The following is an 18,877-nucleotide window of genomic DNA, read 5'->3' as shown; positions in this document are numbered from 1 at the left end:
GATCGGCAATATTTGTCGGGAACAGGTTTACATCCTCGATGGGAGTTGTGGTGAGGTGGTGGAAACAGACTTTGACGCGTCTTGTTGCGCGCGGAGGGCGGAGAGAAGGTGATTGTACCTGCGCCGGGCTTGGGGTGATTGTCGAACCCCTTGGAACAGCCGCAACAATACGCAGTAGCTGGATGAGCTATCGATATTATATGGAATTGTATATTTCTTTTACTCCGGAAGTTAATCTCAATTCTCGGCTGTTCAAGCACAGAGTCTTCTCCGTCAATGGGGAAAGGCCCTATCTGCCTGCGTGTATTATACTATTTTATAGTATAAGTGATACCCTCCCCCCCCCAACCCCTCGGTCTACCTTCAGGAACGTTGCTCAATATATTGGAGGGTGAACTCGGTCGAGAGGCAATTGAAATATCTTTTTGGCATGCTCCCATTGGCCTAAGACCATACAATTCCATTCCGACCGGTTGTTTTCCGACAACTATGGAACATGGAACATGGATCTCAGTACTATACCGATGGTTGTAACTATACAACCTCCATGCATGCTCTCCGAGCGGACCCTGCTGATCACTTGACGGTAGAATGGGATTGTCCACGATCCTATGAGGCTGCCTATTTACCTGGCCCCATTCAATTGTGGCATTTGGTTGTTGATCTAGGTTCTCGCAACCAACCAATTGCTCTTCTAAGCGCTTGATGGGGCTTTGGGGCTTGGGGCTTGGGGTTTGGGGGCCCCTGGGGGCCCGGCTCACCATGTAAGACGCCCCAATACTAACTATAACACCAACACCAACCCGAACCCGGGGCCTTTACTGCCTCCAAGGGCAATTTTTGCAGCTAGCCTCGTGATGGTTGACGGATTGGCACCACGCCTCTCGGCACGAGATTAAACAGTCTCTATAGTCTCTGCAAATTATCAGGTGGTCAAGTGGGACGATCGGGTCCATCTGAAACGCGCCGATTTCCCGGAAAATGCTGGCGGATGTCTGCCTATCAGACGTCGCTCAACCAAAAAAAGAGCCCTATGGGAATCCTCCCGAGAAAGATCGGCAGCCCCAGAGCCTGAAAATGGAAGCCGAGGAAGCAAACCCACTCAAGAAAGCCAAAAAAAGTGCTTGTGAAAAATGAAGAGCTAGGAAATCCTAAATGATCGTGGAAAAGCACCCGCGATCCATGGACGGCGATGGTCTAGAAAGGCCCGTTGGAGCGGGATTGCGTCCCCACTGCGTCAGCCCGTTCCACGTTTTGCCGGCAGGGGAAAATCATGTTCCTGGATTCCTGTGCGATATGATGGCTCAGCAGTCTGTACTCCGTATGCCTGGTTGGGGGGTGGGACGAGTGAGCATGCTGGGAAGACGGGTTTAGTCCGATCTCGTCTGCGCTATACTAGGATATACCATGGGATAGTAGTCTACACGTGAGCGCCGTTCTCCGCGCCGTCTAGATCTGAGAAAAAGACGTGTTTGAGCCTGTCTCACAAAGAATCCGAATGAACAAAGGAGCCCTCGCAAACCCACCGGTTTCCACGGTTTCACCTGGCGAGTCACTCCAGTTTCCTGGAGACTGGGGGAACTCGCCAACAGGCGTCGCTTGCTGTGACGGGATCGCGTTTTCGGCCCTCATGCAAGCGACTCGTCAACCTCTCTTCCTTCTCCCACCCTGACCGACACCACACCTCTTCTCTTCCACACCTCGCACCTCGCACCTCGCACCTCTCACTTCTTACCTCTCTCATTACAGAGATTCTCTTGTCGTCGGCTCCTTTCTTCCTTGTACACTCCTCACCTTTTCACATCCTTTTCACACCTCTTCACATCCTTCCGCCCCCCTCCCCCGGGATCGACATTGCAGTTCAGCAGGCCCTCCAAGCTAACGATCTGGCCCGCCGCCTGTCTGCACTATCGTCCTCACAGCGGCCCCCTCTTACGTCTGCAAGTTCGCCTATCAGAGCTCACTCCACAGCGGACACCGAACAAACGTCAGGGCCGCTAAATCTCTCGCTCTTCTCATTCGTCCCCTGCTTCTCTGCCTTGTCCGGGCTCTTCCCGCCGACCTCCATCCCCCCCAAGCCTAGTCATTTCCTCACACAGCTCGGCCGATCTTTCTTCTGTTCTCCATCTGAACGGACGCTCCTACCGCTCTGTGACCTATCCTCAACCTCACCCCGAGGAAGCACCAAAACCAGTCTTCCCCTCCTTGGGCTACCCATCCGCCCTCACAATATATTCTTTCCTTCCCTCTCTAGTGGATTTGGCGTCTCAAATATGATGGTGAATGGGGGTGCGCCACCCCGGGATTCCTTTGTAGCCTGAGCGGATTCCCTTCCCACCATCTGCGACATACATACCCCCCCCCCCCCCTTCCCCCGTTGGGCGTCCATCCCGGGACAGCGCATCAGTCCAACCCACTCAAATCCGAGTGTCCGCGGCCAGGCCAGTCCACGTTGGGGTGCGGCCTGAAGAATGCAAAATGTCTGGCAGCGGTGTCGAACAGGCCTCTGGGATTCGGAATCACGAGCCGACTCCGTTTGGGCGACAATCCTCACTGCCTTCCTCCAGCCAATCCCTCAACGATGCCCCCGGCTGTTCCTCATTTGAGGTCTCACCGATCACACCCGCCTCCCCTCCTTCCGTGTCCCTCTCGAATCCCACGTATACCTCCCCTCGATCGGGCCTCCATGCCAGTCGGTCGATATCCACAAATCATCTGTTCTCGAGTGGGCAACCAAGTCTCCGGCGAGGACACGAGTCGCCCGAACCCGACGACTTTTATCGATCGCGGGAAGAGGTGCCCGCAGGTGCACCCAATGTGAACGTGGGCCCCGAGTCTGGCAATGTGACCACGGGCGCAAGTTCCATCAGAATGGCGACGGCCCATGACAACCTAACAACGGACAGAGTGTCTCCGCTGCCAACAAATGTCTCCGAATTCTCACGCGTGAGACGGCAAGCATATCGGTCCTCGTCTGATTCGCTCTCCGTGGGCGGTCCGTCTGTCAATTCATCCCCGACTCTCTCCTCCATTAGATCACGGCAATCCTCTTTCAAAGACCTTGTGGACAAGTTCAACAATAACTCGAACCAAGTGCTTCCCTTACCTCCTGTCTCTCGATCCGCTTCACGGGCCCCCAGTCCTGCGGAGAGTTTTGACACCGAATCATCGCAGACCTTGCCGCGACTTCGTCATAAGCGCGATTCCCCACCGCCAAGCGCGAGCGCAAGCAACCCTCGACTGCAGCTTGACCTAATCCCATCGTCATTCGGAGTCGAGGGGCTAGGATCAGACGGTTCATTAACCCCCGACTCTGCCATCCCTCCGCCGCTCTTCCAGCGGATTCCGAAGACCCATCCAAAACGTCCTCTCTTTGGAGAATTGTTGTCTGTCAACACCGAGCTGAATAGCTTGGGGGTCGTGATACCACCACATCTCCGACGTCGAGGCTCTGATGGGAACATACCGAGCCCGGTGCCGGCTTTCCTTGACCCAACCCTACCGCCATCTGCACGAACACCATTGACACCCACCGCGTGGTATCTGGGGAAGACAAGCTCTCTGGAAGCTGTGAGCAGAGACAACACTGCCAGCGGTTCGGGCCATCGCAGAGCTCAGAGTGATTTAGCGGGAAGTCCTCGGAAGGAGCCCCTTGCTGACCCCTGGTCGCCCGAGATGGCGGTTTCAGTGCCCTTGCGGCAGGCGAAGCCACATGATGGGTCTCCCGGCAGTCCAAATTCTCCAAGCTCCAAGTCCCGCATTCCGGTCTCCTCGCAGCGTCGCGCGTCTGTTTCCGGTCCCGACAACCATTCCCCCCACTCCCCAACGTCCAATTCGACCTTCAGCAGTCGATCCTCGGCCATTCCTTTGGCACCGAAAGGGACGAGTCGCCTTCCAAAACCATCTGGAAAAGATAGCCCACCTGGCCCGACGGAGAATGGATCCGCTTCGTTTGCGATGACCGCGCGTGGGAGACGGGACATGACGATCGGCCGAAGCCGTACTCAGGTACCCGAACAAAGCCGACGCCTTCAAGCGTACATTGCCGCGCCTCCTCCAAAAAAATCACCGCCATTGCGTAGCTCCAGGCCTCGACAGCCTGTCTCTCATGGGTACTCTAGTTCACCGCGCTCCAGAGTTGGTGATAGAGTATCATCTTTACAAAAGTCTGCTGATCGGGATTTTGAGCCGCGAAATCTTCGTACTCGACAACGTCGATTGCCTGAGCTAGGTAATGTGGATTTCGCAGACCGCAGGCAGCGAATCCAACAAGCTTTCAACCGAACCGTCCAGGAGAATGAGCGAAAGGAAGAAGAAGCAGCAGCGGAGCATCGACGTCGCGTTCGTGAGCAAGAAGCAGCAACCCCCGAAAGCACTGGAATTCCAATTGAAACTCCGATTCAAACTCCGATTGAAACTCCGATTGAAACCCCAATTGAAACCCCAATTGAGACTCCGACAGAGGGGCGAGCAATCGCGGTCGCAACTACTTTTCGGGCAAGAGAGATGGCGACTATAGTGACAGTAGCAGCCAATGGTCCTGGCGATGTCAAAAAGGAGTCACAAAGTGTTCCGCAACTTTATCTGGATACAACAGTCAATGTCCCAGCCAGCAATGCTCCTCAACCTACGATGGACTCCCCGACTCTGGGGGCACCGGACGGGACCAATCGAAAATTACCAGACATGGGGCATGATGAGAATCTACTGGGCGATATTGTGCCCGACTCCGCCATAACCACGAACTCGACAGGCACTCAAGGCACAACGTTCGATATGGAACCACAGCAAGACGTGATTGAACGTAAACCTAGCCTTTCTAATCGCATGTTGTTGAGTCAAATTATGCACACCCGCGAATCCAGTTCAAGCAGTGACTCATTTGATGAGCGGGACTGCAGCCACTCGGAAAATGATGGCAAGGAATCCATTAAGATCATGCTTGGAGAGGCCACATACTTGAACTCTGCCAGCAGTACAGATACAGAGGAAGCCCAGCCAGCTTCTATTCCGCAGTATCAAGATGTCGAGACTGAGGTCAATAGGTGGAGTTTGAGTTCCTGGTCATCGTCTGTGCATCAGCAAACGTCCACCTGCGACGAAAATTATGATGATGAGGAAGAGGACGAGAGTAGTGACGATATGGACCCGCAGGCGTCACATTCTGGTGAAGGGGCTAGACTAGGGAATGTGTCTTTTTCTGCACCTTCAACCAGTCCTCAATCCGATACCGAAGATGATCCTTCAGTCCCGATCCAAGACATTGGTGTGATGGGCCCGGAAACTCTCGGCCCATTGGAGCACCGGCAGCCAAGCCCTGTTTTCTCAAGCCCTCCCAGCCTAGCGAAACTTGGCCGGTGGGACTCGCGGCGTGTAACCCAACTCTATCTGGAGGAATTGACTCGTGGCAGGAACAATCTCACTAGCCCTCTTACTTCACCTCGCCTGACACCGGATCTGAGACCAGTTTCCTCGCCCCGCCTAAGTCCTGATCCAAGGCCAATTTCGTCCCCTCGCCTCAGTCCTGATCCAAGACCAGTCAACATAATCCCGGTGGATCCTATCCCTCGACCAGAGAGTCGACCTGAGAGATTTTCAGATGATCCGATTGTTGTTCCTGGGTTCCAGACACTTCCTCTGAAAAGTCACCATTCTCATTCAGCAAGCTTAAATGGACCAGAGGATTGGGAACATGCATCCCCCTCTATCATGGACTGGATGCAGGTTGCGGCCGACGATGACGCTAATCTCCCTGATCACCAGCCTGATGGAGCGCCAACACCCCGCGCTCTGGCGGCACCTGCAGAGCTGGACACCGTCAGAAATGAGCCAGATCTGTCCCATGGATTACATATCCTTGTCGAAGCTCCAGGATGTTTGCCGGAGATAGCCGAGATGCCTTCAATTAATCCAAGTAAAACGGGTGATGATTTGCAAGTTAGTCACGGACAGCAAGCACCATCCGGCGTTCCACAGCTCCGCGCTGCGCACAGTACTGGAAGCAGTGAAGATTCGTCTTTCCAACGCCTAGAGCCGACTCAGTCCCCGCAGGCACCAAATTCATCTGCCACATCCCTTGCCCCCTCTGCTGAGCAACCGACGCGGTTAGAGTCCCGCAAATCCCCTTCCCCCGAGCAACGTCGTTTGAGGAAACGGCGTCACGTCATCAAGGAACTCGTGGATACCGAGTATACATTTGGCAGAGACATGAAAGTTGTGGACGATATCTATAAGGGCACTTCCGGGTCCTGCTTGGATCTGTCTGCAGAAGATGTCAAAATTCTGTTTGCAAACTCCGATCAAGTTGTGCAGTTCTCTTTCGCCTTCCAGGATGCTTTGAAGCGAGCCGCTCGGAGCGTTTATATTATGCCAAAATCCCAACGATGGAGCAGCAAGCGCAGCACTCGCCATAATCGCCCAGCTTCCATGGCTGTTGATGACCAAGCCGCTGCAGATGTAGGCAAGTCTGATCTAGAAAAGGATCGCGAAACCGCCATTGGACAGGTTTTCCTCGCCCATATGACTCAGATGGAAAAGGTCTACTCAGAATATTTGAGAAATCATGAATCTGCCAACAAGAAGCTCCAGGCTTTGCAGCGCAACCAAAAGGTGGCCATCTGGTTGAATGAATGTCGAGAATGGGCGTCAGACCTAACAACCGCTTGGGATCTCGATTCTCTGCTGGTCAAACCTGTTCAACGCATCCTCAAGTACCCGCTGCTCCTGACCGAGTTGCTTGAGTCAACACCAAACGGCCATCCAGACCAAGTCAGTCTCCGCAATGCCCTGCAAGAAGTCACCAATATTTCTGTGCGAATCAATGAAATGAAAAAGCGGGCCGATCTGGTAGGCCAGGTTGTCGGCCGCAAACGTAACCAGTCCGACGTACGGGCTGGCCTGTCTAAGGCGTTTGGTCGCCGCACGGAGAAGTTGCGACAACAAGTCGGTCTATCTGAAATGTTCCAGGACAAAGAATCCGACTATCTTTTCCAAAAATTCAGCGAGCATTACGCTGAGCTGCATGTGATCAAGAATGATGTGATGATATACAAAGAACAGACCAACCAGGGAATGAGACAGCTTGGGGAATATGTTTATGCGATCGAAGGGATTATTGATGTGACGCCGTCCGCGTACTCTGAATTGGAGAGTAAATGGCGTCGCTTCAAGATGTCATTCCAGGAGATCCTGACTGTTGCGCTCCCCGAACATGTGTGTTCCCCCCAACCCAACCTCAAATCAATTATCTTGTGATACTAACGTAATCTTCCTCAGCTTGATCTGGTTACCAAACGCGTCCAAGATCCGTTCGAATCGATTATCAAGCTCTACCAGGGACCAGAGAGAATTATGAAGAAACGGAACAAGCGTCTTCCTGATTACGCCCGCTTCAAAGCTTTGAAGGATCGGGGTGACAAGCCCGACAAGAAGACCACTGAGCAGGGCGAGCAATTTATTGCCTTGAACGATACATTGAAGGATGAACTGCCCAAGCTGTTCGCACTCACAGGAAAGCTTACCGAAGTCTGCATGAATAACTTGCTCCAGCTTCAAACCATGTGGTGGAGTATGTTCCAAACCAAGATGGAAGCGCACGTTGATTCCTTCCCTGAGGACGTTCAGAAGGTGATCAGTGATTGGAGTAACGACTATAGCTTTGCTGAAGCCCAAGTCCTTTCCCTTGGCGTTTGCAATGGTTCCCTGCTGGCCGACACTGTTAATCTGGTCAACTTCAATACCCCGTCTACTGGAAACATGAACTCTCCTCGTCGTCCTTCTACGGTCAATAGTTCTGGCAACCGCGCCGGCTCAATGGAAGAAGAATCACCCAAGGTCTCGGCAGATTTCAATGTCGCCCAACTCTTCCAGTCGCCTCAACTCAGTCAATCTGGCACTAGTCATCACAGGGCTGACTCCTCCTTCTCCGGACGATCTCCTCAACTTGAATCGCCTGATACTGGCCGCAGTCAACTCCTACAGCAGGTGATAGCAAGTCCTGGCTCCACCTCAACTCCGCAGCCTGTGGAGCCGGAGCCTTACCCTAGTCTACCACGATTGAGTCTGGATACACCGTTCCTTGCAGACGTAATCAACGCCTCCACCCCTGAGAATCTTCCACCGACAACTCCTCATGATCGATTTTCTGGATTTTTCTCATCGGCCATGCCCATGTCTGACAGTCCCGTTGACGCCGAAGCTCCTCGGGCTGCTCCTGCTCCCAAGAACCTCCCTGAAGGGGCCAAAGTGTTGTTCGTTGCCGCCAGCCTCTACGAGTTTAACATCGATCGCCCTCGCAGTGAGGCAGGCTTCCCCTACTTGACCTACGAAGCTGGCGCTATCTTCGATGTATTCGCTGAGAAAGGCGAGCTATGGCTGGCCTGCAACCAAGACGAAAGGGACCAATCCGGAAACAACAAGCGTGTGCCAGGCTGGATCTGGAACAAGCATTTCGTTAAGATCGAGGCATAGACTGTCTCTGTTTATTGCCATGTTGCATCAAGCGCATTCATGTTATATCTCATGTCTATCCTTCCCAGCGGGAGTTGATTCCCTCACAGATTTTCCGTTTTATCTATCACCATATCCTCACCTTCCCAGGAGTCTTCGAGCTGGAAGAAAGAACAACCAGTGGATTAGCAGCATGCTTCCACCTTCTGTTTATTATGTGCGTTTGCTGTGAGGGAAGTCCCCGGGCTGCGCTGATGCATGTTGTCTGCTTGTTTTCTTTTCTTTTTATCCTCCGGGTGCTAGTTGCATGAAGCTCCGGACGTGTATGTTTAGATACCCCTCTTTATTGATGATGAACCTGTGTATATTGTCCTTTTATTTGAGCGCAAACTATCTACTTCCAGCCCATAACGCCTTGCTTCACAAAAGAGTATTCTTTCCAGTGGTAAACGATCTTAAAGCATTGCCCGCAATGCTTACAACGCAGTTTATCTTCTCAAGATCTCTCTTCCATCTAGTGGTAAGTGATCCTAGTAGCCTTGCCAGCAATGCTTGCAGCATATTTAATCTCTTCAAGATCCTTCTTCCGTACTTCTAACTCCATCAATTGTCTTTCAATTTTCTTCCTCCATATCATCAACTCCCTCAGCTCGTTTGAGGCCTTTTCCTCAAGTGGCTTCAACGCCAGCCACTCTTTTTGAAGTGATCGTGGGTCTTTTTCGTAGCCATCTCCTTCGGCCTCGTGCACAGGCTCTAACTCTGAAGTATAGTTGTTTGCTGAATGATGCATCTTTCGCTTTGTTTCGGGCCGACTGGGCCGTTTTGTCGACGTGTCTGGAGCCTCGAATATTTGCTGTTCGCAGTTATTGAGGTTCTCCTCGAATGGCTGTCCGTCCTGCGGATGCATAGTGAATAGGAAGAGGTGGAGTTAGTGGCAGCGACCGTATTGAACGTGATGGAGAATTGAAGGTAAATATATAGAGGAAAGCCCTGTATATTGACTTTGAGGGTGAGGAGCTCCCGGCGCTTATGCTAAGCGCCCATCAGGGTGTCCTAAATTTATCACAATCCTTCCCCAGCGTTGCTCTTTTTGTTGCTGTTTCATCGTAAATCTTCCAATAGACGCTCAGCTTGAAGAGTTGGATGTTTATTAATAAACGGGTTGGAATATGATTCATGCGCTACGCAAAGCCTTTTGGCGCTCTGTTCTCAGTAATGTTGGACATAATGCCTGCGGGCGTGGTGAATGTGTGTACCCGTCGATCACTTTTGATCATCAGATATGTGGACCAATCTATAAAAATCACCAAGGATATGCTCATGGACAAATAAAATAAGAAAGTAAAATAAGAAAGACTCGGACTGATCTTTTGCGAAGCCTCTACATTATTGCGATAGCCCTAGCGAGCTTACAGCGGATCTGCTACGGGATAGGTAGGATATTAAAGTGACGGTGACACTGCAGTTAAAACAATACACAACTATTCAGGAAGGTGAGATTCATTTTCGTCGATACATCCGTATGATCAAAAGAATGCAAAGGCTAGTTGATGTTTTGCTAATCGGCGGCATCCATTTGTTAGTTATGATTCGAAGCGAAACTACTTCGCTTACTTCTAGGAGGTTGTTTCAAATCAAATATAACATAACTCCATTATAATGATCATAACAAAAGCTTGTGAGAAAAGATAATGCTATAAAAGAAGTCGCAAGGCCCCATCAAAAAACGTAGCCATTATTTCAAGAAGAGAGTCAACCTCACCTGGAAGATCTAATCACGGCCAAAGTATGTCGTATGCTGTCCGATGACTAACGAGCAGATGATAGATTGCTCTGAGAGCCGGAATTATTTCCATAGAGCACAGTCAAGAAGTGCCTATTAATCTCCGAGCTTGGGATGCCTGATGCGGGTGGACATCGCACCATGTGCCTTAAAACAACGACCCTAAAACAACGACCGTATCGACAGGGTATCAGAGAAGCCGTTGAGCATGTCCCACAAAAATGTGGGCCTCGTTTTCTTTGACAGGTTAACATCAAGTGCTCTAAAGTCATGGCAGCAAAAGCAAAAGCGGGATATTTTAAAGCGAAATGCAAGTCCGTTGTATAATGATACGCTAAAATAAAATAAACGTCCCGATTTGCTGGTAGCAATGGGGCCCTATCACCCGAGACAGGTCTACGTTGACTTCTGGCGAGTCTTGTGCCCAAGAAGAGCAGTAGTTGCGGCACTAGTTGTACAGTCCAACTGTACCTCCACGCATCCAACACAATGTCATGTCTGCAGCCTTGTCATCGCGTATGCCCTTTAAGGCACCGACTACAGCTGAAGCGATTTCTGAGTGGCCGCTATCCCAAATCGCCTTCTACATTCGCCAGATGACCAACAGTACCACACAGGAGGCGCTGGATCAGATGCTCAGCGCCATCGCAAACATCCGCGACAAGACCGCGCCGAACATCCGCATCGACTCATACCCACCGATGTCGATTCTCCAAACAGACCACCGCAACGACAACATCACAGACACCGATTTTGGCTTCGGCAGGCCCGTAATCTACCGACATCTAATCGATCGCCTGACGCAGGGTGTGATTGTCATCTATCCACCACGAAGTAACCCGTCTCCAGATTCGGATGAAGGGCCGGAATTTTCTATTTCGTATGAGACAAGCCTAAAACAGGAGTTAATTGAAGATCCGGAGTGGAGAAAGTTTTTTGAATACCCAGGCGTGAATGCTATAGACGCATAACGAGATCATTAGAATGTTATAGGCCCAGAAACATCAATGAAACCAAGGACGACAATTGAGACTCGAAACTAGGCTCAAAGTGCCACTATGGAGAAATACTATCCTGTAGTGTCATCTTGATGGTTACCGTATTCGCTCTCGTTATTTTACTCGTAACAATGAATCGGAATTTGGCCGTCAAGGTGTTTGAAGAAGACCCCCTGGAGCCCCTTGGAGCTCCTAGAATCATTATGCAACAATATGTTCAGAGTAATTCTGATAATGAAAGATTTTTAAATATGTAGCGTAAATTCATTTAAATGGTAGTGAAGTGAACATCAGTCACCATGAAAAGTTCTCAGCATGTAAATACACACCTTCGGCTCCAGTTCCCTTATAAGAGCCTCGCTGTTCGCTAGTAGTGGCAACTACATTTCTAACGTTGCTCACTAATGAATGGGGTCCACACACTGCGATACCTGTCTCACCCCTGGCATGATCGAGTAAATCCCAGATAATCGGCTTCAGTTGAGGTCGACCTGATTGCAAGTCGTAGAGTACCGGCGGGCTCCCCAAGATTTGCTTATAGGGAGAAATTTTGCCTGATGTTGAAACGGTCTTTGTCGTCTCGGTTGCCTTCTCGTCGGCTATTTCAGGGGCCACATTAAGGTTTGATGAGCCGATTCCACTGCAACAGCAAGGACCTTCCGCATTGGTACACTTGCAACCAATTTTCTTCTCCAAAAGTTCTGATGGCTCAGCATCACACGTAACAAATAGACGCACTTCAAGTTCAATTCCTGCATTCAGCAGCGTCTCGCTCGCTCTCTGTAAGTCATGCTCCACCCATTCTTTGCAGGAAATATGTCGAATAACCCAAACAAATACCAGTCGTCTGACTGGAAGTTTTCCACTTGTCACCCTGTATGCAATGTCAAGAAGAATTGGCAAAGTGAATGTGACGCCAGTTGCCCCTGAAATGAGGAGAACAGTGTCAAAGGCCGCAAAATCAGAGTGCGAACCACCGTAAGGCCCACTGACAAGTGAGATATGCTGTTCTATTTTCTGCATATTCCGAGGGTCTTGCTGGGTGCCTCCAGACAAATCGGATGAAGAGGATTTTGCCGAATCAAGTAATCGACGAGTAAATCCGCGATGGGCTCGCAGAAGAAAGACAAGGTCATTATTATGGGAGGAAGGGACTGAGAGAATGGTAGCTGGATGTGACTGTCCTACTCCCAACTTTGGTATTGACAAAAAAACATGCTGCCCGGGGCTCCAGTTCTTGATTCGGGAGGATGCGATGCAAACCTTTGTGACATCCCCTGGTAGTTGAGTGATGATGGCGCTTGCCGGCTTCACATTGACAAATGCATAGAAAATGGTTCGCAGTAGACGGTCGAGAATGAAAATACCGACACCAGCCCAGGCATAAATTCTGCAAGGGGTCATATTAGTAGGTGATTGATTACCTGGGAAAAGAGTCGATGCAATTTGCGTACCTTGAGCTCAAAGCGGTAGACGGCAGGTGATAGAATACAGCAACGACGAGACCGACAAAGGTAATGATATGTTGTACAACGAAAAATTCATATCGCCAATTCCGAATGGGCGCCGTGGAAGAAAACACTAGCCACACCAAGATTATCCAAGTAGAAAATCCTGCAGAATCGTTAGAACAGAGTGATGAATCCTTGAATTAAATAGATATCAACTTTACCCGTTGGGATGCAGCTATCTGTGTCAAATTCGAGTTTCATTACGCCATACTTATGCCACCCGTACGTTTGAACTCCACCATGGATTGTAGCGGTTAGGAGCATGACTCTAGCGACCCAACGATGCAGGATCTGTAGTCGCTCGTAAGACACTCCTACGGCATATCCAATTAAGTTTCGCTTTCCAGCAAGAAGCAGAACCAGAGGAAATTGAGCGATGGTTATCCAGCCTGCTCGTAGGCCTTGCGCTTGCCAATGCTGTGCACCGGGATATTCGACATTATAGAATTGAAGCCCCATGATGTAACAAAAGTATCCAAGGATCAATACAATGAAACCGATAGTTGGGATTCGAAGCCATGGAACCGTGAAAGTGATTTGGTGATAGGAAACCTCTCGAACTACCGCTGTGCAACTTGCCAACAGCAAAGTGACTGGATTTGAGGGGCTTGCTGGTCGAGATCGGTTTGTAGCCGCAGCACGCAGCCTATTTGTAGTATCAAGTCAGTGGTTTTTCGACTTGCAATGAGTTATGTAAATCACTGACCGCAACTTGAGTATACCCCATTGAGACCAGTGAGCGATGCTCGCCAAGACAACCACGATAACAATCCCATACCAGAATGCCCGAGCTATAGCGTAGTCGGATGACTGTAGAGTAGAGTCATCCAACAGCGCAGCTAAAAAGTCGGATGCTACGGTGTAGTTTGACATATCCAGCCCCGCATCTGTGAGGTCTGGGCCCCCGGACATGCCGGAGTCCATATCCATCTTGATCAATTAAGAACCAAGACCGGTGATATGAACGGGGCGGAAAGATCGGAAGTGGAATCTGGAAGGAAAAGGAAATGAAATCTGAACTGTACGAGCAATTCATCCTTAATTAATAATATCTTGATTGCAGAGAAGGGCCCGCGTCCTCGTGGGTCTAGCACGGGCGCGTCAGTCTATCAAAATTGTGGAGATTTGAAGCTTGGTTTGATCAAGCCTTTTAAATCTTGCCGGTTCGGGGTTACGGTTGAGCACATTTGCGCGGGTTTTCGCTTGGACGGACCCGATTTTAACTTCGACGTTTGCCAAATGGTAAATTGTCAACCGCGTGGCAGGTCAAGGTACATGAAGCCTATAATTATTATTTCGCAGTCTTCATGGTATTCTTTCTGCCCTTTTATTTATCCCACCCGCCGATAGTCTGTTCTCCCTCATCGCCTTCCCCCCTACCCCCATTCTGCACGTTCCACGTGTTCCGGGTGGCTATTTCTGCCTTATCTCTGCCTGGGCTCAAGAAAGGGATGAGCTCGGGGTTTCCCGTCGCTTCTACACCCTAAAATTTAGGACACCTCGTGTTGTTATGTGGATTTTTGAGTGATAATTTCATAAACGTCTCTATTTTTATCCCTCAGTGAAAGCTAGAGCCCGCCATATATAACCTGTGCCCGCCATGGACATGTCTGCGGCAACCGCCACCACAACCAGTATGGAGATGTCCTCCACGGCGTCGTCAGACAGCATGAGCTCAATGGATATGGCTTTTAATACCAACAATCTATCTGCAATCCTGTTCTCCCAATCCTGGATGCCGACAACAACAGCAAGCTATGTTGGGACATGGTTCTTTCTCTTTGTTCTCGCCATTACCTGGCGAGCCTCAGCAGCTTTACTTGCAAAACTGGACGCCTCCTGGGCTGCTAAAAATGCAAGATATTCGATTCTTATCAATGGTGGCCAGGAACAGCCTTCAGAAAAAGATCTAGTACGAGCATGGCGGCTATCAGTCAATCTACCTCGGGCGGCATTACGCATGGTCCATCAAGGGATTGCATATTTATTGTAAGCTCTCCATGTGAACAATCGGCGGATCTGATCTGATGCAAATTTTCTTCTTAGGATGATTGCAGTAATGACAATGAACGTCGGGTTTTTCTTTGCAGTGCTTGTGGGGTACTTTTTTGGTGAACTCATATTTGGTCGAGTCTCGCGGTCTGATTAATAGCTTAACTCGGAGGATGTTTTCTAGTCGTGAGTACTGGCTGGTCTATGTATATACAGATATCTTGATTCTTGCTGAGTGATATATCCAAATTTTATTATGTTAAGACCTAGTTCTCAGAATAGGTGGCCTCCGACCCTATACCTGGCTCTTGTGAGCCTTCTTAAGATCCGAGCCTGACTTTTTCTCTGTTGAGCTTTTTTTTTGTAGTGTAATCGCTCTTAGAATAGCTACTAACAAACTTCCAATTACCATGCTTCATGATCTAATTCATGGCGAATCGAGCCATAAGGCCTACTTCCTTCGGCGTTGTTTGCACAGGCCGTTGCTCTGTCCACTGGCGTCAGCGCCGAGTATGCCCCTACTATGGCAGCAGTGATCACGGAATTATGAGACTAGCCATATAGATACACCATATGCAATGCATATAAAATTTTGCAGCAGCGTTCTTGTCGCGACGCCTGCATCCTGACAAAGAAGCAGTCCCCTGGTTCCTGAGGTCTTATATAATGACTTTCAAGGCCCATGGCAAAAGGAGAATCATGAACGGCAGGTTTGTGAATTATGCTCTCGGAGTTCGTTTAAATGGCCTGACCTAGCGCCCCAACAAGCTGTCTTGCAACGTCTCTCTTCATTGGCTCAACAACAAAGCTCCGACTTCCTCCCCTCAGCTCCTCTTTCTTGCACCTAACATCGGCCGATTCCGTCGCGTATCTTGCGTATCACCCCAAAGGACCTCTACGCCTTGGCACTCAGCATGAGACGCTGCGCGTTTCACTCCGCTTGAGGTACCGCCAACAGTGGTCGTTCTGGCCAACGCTGGTTATCCGCTCGCCCAGCCGCGTAGGAACAGACGGAAGAGAAACAGGAAGCTTATCCACCCTGAAGTTCGTTGTGAATTGATAAAAGAAGATATTTGGCTGGCAGAGGTGTCAACGGTGTCATGTTTAATACTGATTCAGTGGTTAGATGCCTCGTCAAATACCTTGTCAAAGGCTCAGACAGCAGCATTGGCATCGTCTACGAAGAAGCTTGGAGCAGGCCCTAGCGACATGCGAAATTGATATTTCCGAGAATATTCGAGAGATTATATGGCATATTATAGAGAGTAAAGCCGTAGTATTCATCGGAAATGCAGTAGAGGAAATTCTCGGATTTGTGGATGGAAAGAATGAGGATTGGTGGTATGATGTGAAGACATCCAGGGGCAAACAAGCCACCACACCTACACAGTAGAAGCTCATATTAGCCTTTTAGTCTGTCGTTATTGTGGTCTCATACAATATGTCCAGTGGATTGATGATTTCTATAGTAAATTACAGTTATTGGAGTAATTGAAGAGTCAAATCTCCACGAATCTTGGCTTTCAGTTCAATCTCAACATCAAGATTCAAATCCAACCTGAGTTTCAACTGATCCTTTCCTTTCTCACTTTGCACTGCTTCAGTGGTCTCTACCACTTGGCGTGCGGTTGAATTCGTGCTATTTGGAAGAGGCTCTTCCCATCTCCCAGGGTGTGGATCTGATGCCGAAACAACTTCTTGATTTTGAACCTCAGGACTTAGCATTCTCCGCACGCGTGTCTCTCGTTTCTGTAATCCTGAACTATCTGGTCTTTGCTCCTGTGTAATGACTTCGGCTTGATCTGGTTCGGTTGATTGTGCTGAATTTCGACGGACAGTCGTGCGTTGACGCCGTACCGCGGACCGCGGGGATGCCTGTGGTTTCTCGGGCGTTTGCGCCTGGCTCGGCGTATCCAAAGGTTGACGTTCCTGTTGTGGCATTCCATTTGGAACCTCGGAGAAGTAATTGGAATTTGATATATCTGAACTGCCATTTTGTCTCTGCTGGCTTCCTTCACTTTGGCCGTCCGAAGGGGTTGTTCGCTTTGCTAGCTTTGGCGGTCGCCGCTTCCGTGGACCAGCGATACCATTTGTGTCATTGCTGCTACCTTGGGCTTTAGTGATTTCCTCGGGTGCTTTCATCGTGGGGATTGAGGGGGCTATTGATGGATGCGACGATGTCGATGAAATTTGAGTAGTTTCAAGAGCTTCGTAATTCAAGCCCACGCAATCCGCATTAACATTGGGCCGCGTAAAAGCATCATGTTGAATTGCGGATTTGGCTCGCCTTCTGACGTCAACTACAGTACTTAGGTTCATAACAGGCAAGTATGATGTCCGAGGCGTTAGCATAATACGGTCGTTTTCTACATTTGGCAATATGACGCGTATGATCCAGGGACTTTCTGAGGAGACAGAATTTGAATCAAGAATGGAAACAAGATTTAAGACGATGGTCTCGCCCTTAGGGACCCGGGATCCGGAATTTGGCGTACCGAACTTTATCGGCCGTTTACATGGAAAATTTGGACCCTTTCTGGGTGAATGACGCGAAATTTCAGTCTCCATCTTCTTGATACAAATGTTGGCGAGTCGAATGTCTTTTCGACATTTTATATCCTAAATCCAACGCATTCTACGCATAGAACTAGGGAGAAATGGCATCGAGTCGAAATCCAAATACCAAGAACGTCCCACCTAAAGACTCCGAGAGTTCATGGAGCGGAATCGAGCAAAGACGAAAAACTCACTCGGTTTCCGAGGCGGCCTCGCAGAATGACGAAAAAAATAGCGTGATTTCAGAAACTGACGCCCAAGAATCAGACATTGAAGAGATTCCGCGGATGGAAACACAACCTACAAGCACCGCCGTCCAATATGCCCCATCTCCTCGAGGAATTCAATTTGATCGACTGAAACCAATTTCTTCGTTGACACGACCGCTTTCCCCAGCACAAGGACTTTTTGGTGAAGTCCAAAGGCGAGGAATTGATCCGATTCAGCCAGTTCAAACGGTAGCGAAACCAGCAAATGCTGCATTGAGTCTGAGACTAGACCTCAATCTTGACGTTGAAATCGATTTGAAGGCTAGTATTCACGGTGATCTGACTCTTTCTTTATTGTAAGTAGCTTCTCAAGTTTCCCTATCTACGTCTCAAAGCTTATCTTACCCATTGAAGGACTTGATATATGAAACAACGAAAGTTGTCAGCTACCTACATTAGCTTGGGATCAAGGTCCCTTCGATCTTTTTCGCTTCTATTGAACAAGAAAATTACTATTATCACATGTACCAACCCAAACAACGTAATCCTCCCTTGCTATGAATGGCTGGTTCCTAAAGCCGAAAGATGGAAGTGCTCATGAATTACGGTGTATTAACCACGGTCAAGCGACTAACCACGCCGGGTTGTTAAGGAACATGATAATACCATTCGAAAGTATCCAGTAAAATTATTAAAAGTAGAATGTCAAGATGCCAGAGATAAATAAGTCCTGGCCGCCCGTATTGCCAAGACTTTCCAGCCAGTCTCTGTCGAGATCCGTGGTTCTTTGATGGCGGAATGACGACAAGACCGCAGAGTTCTCGGCCACACTTTGAAAGACGTTCCAAGCAAGTTTCCAATCGATTCAGTCTAAATGAGATACAATGAGAATAGATTCAAGATGAATTCCAAGATGACTTCCAAGATGACTTCCAATCAATTTGTTTCTTCGTATAGACAGTGCATGAGTTATTTCCGATCTTGCAGCATCATTTTTCTAATACGCTCTGAGCTTGTATCACGGCAGCAGGGTCCAGCTCTTGAGATGGGGTACCATCATCGCATTGACTATCGCAATCCATTGGATCCCATCCTTACGAAATTTTACAAGCTTATAAGGGATTTCGCTAGACTGACAATTCCCACGGGAAGGACTCCTCTCCCAGTAACCTTTTACTCCATGATTATCTTAGTCTCCAATACAGAGGTTTACCTCCCCACACCCATTCTCGTAGCCTTCTATGAAAATTTATTGTTGTATGTATCTCAAAATCGTCGGCACATTTTCAGATTCCTGCTTGATCCGAACTAAGTTACTTTCAACTCCATGACGACCAATCTCATATGAAATTCAGGCTTATCGGTTGTCATCATAGTGTG

General features: G+C 49.2%; 6 protein-coding genes across 6 annotated transcripts; 3 read left to right on the top strand and 3 right to left on the bottom strand.

Annotated features, from left to right (window-relative positions):
- Nucleotides 1-2,478: 2,478 nt before the first annotated feature.
- N7462_006176 (putative Rho guanyl nucleotide exchange factor) lies at nt 2,479-8,469 on the top strand (the record flags this gene model as incomplete). Its single annotated transcript, XM_057077894.1, has 2 exons — nt 2,479-7,212; nt 7,276-8,469. 2 exons carry the CDS (start codon nt 2,479-2,481, stop codon nt 8,467-8,469), a joined length of 5,928 nt encoding a protein of 1,975 aa, XP_056933474.1.
- A 493-nt stretch (nt 8,470-8,962) lies between these two features.
- Nucleotides 8,963-9,355, bottom strand: N7462_006175 (uncharacterized protein; the record flags this gene model as incomplete). The annotated part of the gene is made up of 1 exon (XM_057077893.1): nt 8,963-9,355. One exon carries the CDS (start codon nt 9,353-9,355, stop codon nt 8,963-8,965), a length of 393 nt encoding a protein of 130 aa, XP_056933473.1.
- Nucleotides 9,356-10,725: 1,370 nt separating this feature from the next.
- Nucleotides 10,726-11,202, top strand: N7462_006174 (uncharacterized protein; the record flags this gene model as incomplete). The annotated part of the gene is made up of 1 exon (XM_057077892.1): nt 10,726-11,202. The coding sequence occupies one exon, from the start codon at nt 10,726-10,728 to the stop codon at nt 11,200-11,202; it is 477 nt and encodes a 158-aa protein (XP_056933472.1).
- Nucleotides 11,203-11,523: 321 nt separating this feature from the next.
- N7462_006173 (ferric reductase family protein) lies at nt 11,524-13,670 on the bottom strand (the record flags this gene model as incomplete). The annotated part of the gene is made up of 4 exons (XM_057077891.1): nt 11,524-12,619; nt 12,684-12,843; nt 12,902-13,386; nt 13,447-13,670. The coding sequence occupies 4 exons, from the start codon at nt 13,668-13,670 to the stop codon at nt 11,524-11,526; spliced, it is 1,965 nt and encodes a 654-aa protein (XP_056933471.1).
- A 670-nt stretch (nt 13,671-14,340) lies between these two features.
- N7462_006172 (copper transporter family protein) lies at nt 14,341-14,733 on the top strand (the record flags this gene model as incomplete). The annotated part of the gene is made up of 1 exon (XM_057077890.1): nt 14,341-14,733. The coding sequence occupies one exon, from the start codon at nt 14,341-14,343 to the stop codon at nt 14,731-14,733; it is 393 nt and encodes a 130-aa protein (XP_056933470.1).
- A 1,478-nt stretch (nt 14,734-16,211) lies between these two features.
- Nucleotides 16,212-16,874, bottom strand: N7462_006171 (uncharacterized protein; the record flags this gene model as incomplete). The annotated part of the gene is made up of 1 exon (XM_057077889.1): nt 16,212-16,874. The coding sequence occupies one exon, from the start codon at nt 16,872-16,874 to the stop codon at nt 16,212-16,214; it is 663 nt and encodes a 220-aa protein (XP_056933469.1).
- Nucleotides 16,875-18,877: the final 2,003 nt, after the last annotated feature.

The sequence above is a fragment of the Penicillium macrosclerotiorum genome (genome assembly GCF_028827735.1).
Source record: "Penicillium macrosclerotiorum strain IBT 26536 chromosome Unknown utg000006l_segment0_segment0, whole genome shotgun sequence".
Taxonomy (NCBI): domain Eukaryota; kingdom Fungi; phylum Ascomycota; class Eurotiomycetes; order Eurotiales; family Aspergillaceae; genus Penicillium; species Penicillium macrosclerotiorum.
This window is presented reverse-complemented; position numbering and strand designations above follow the sequence as displayed.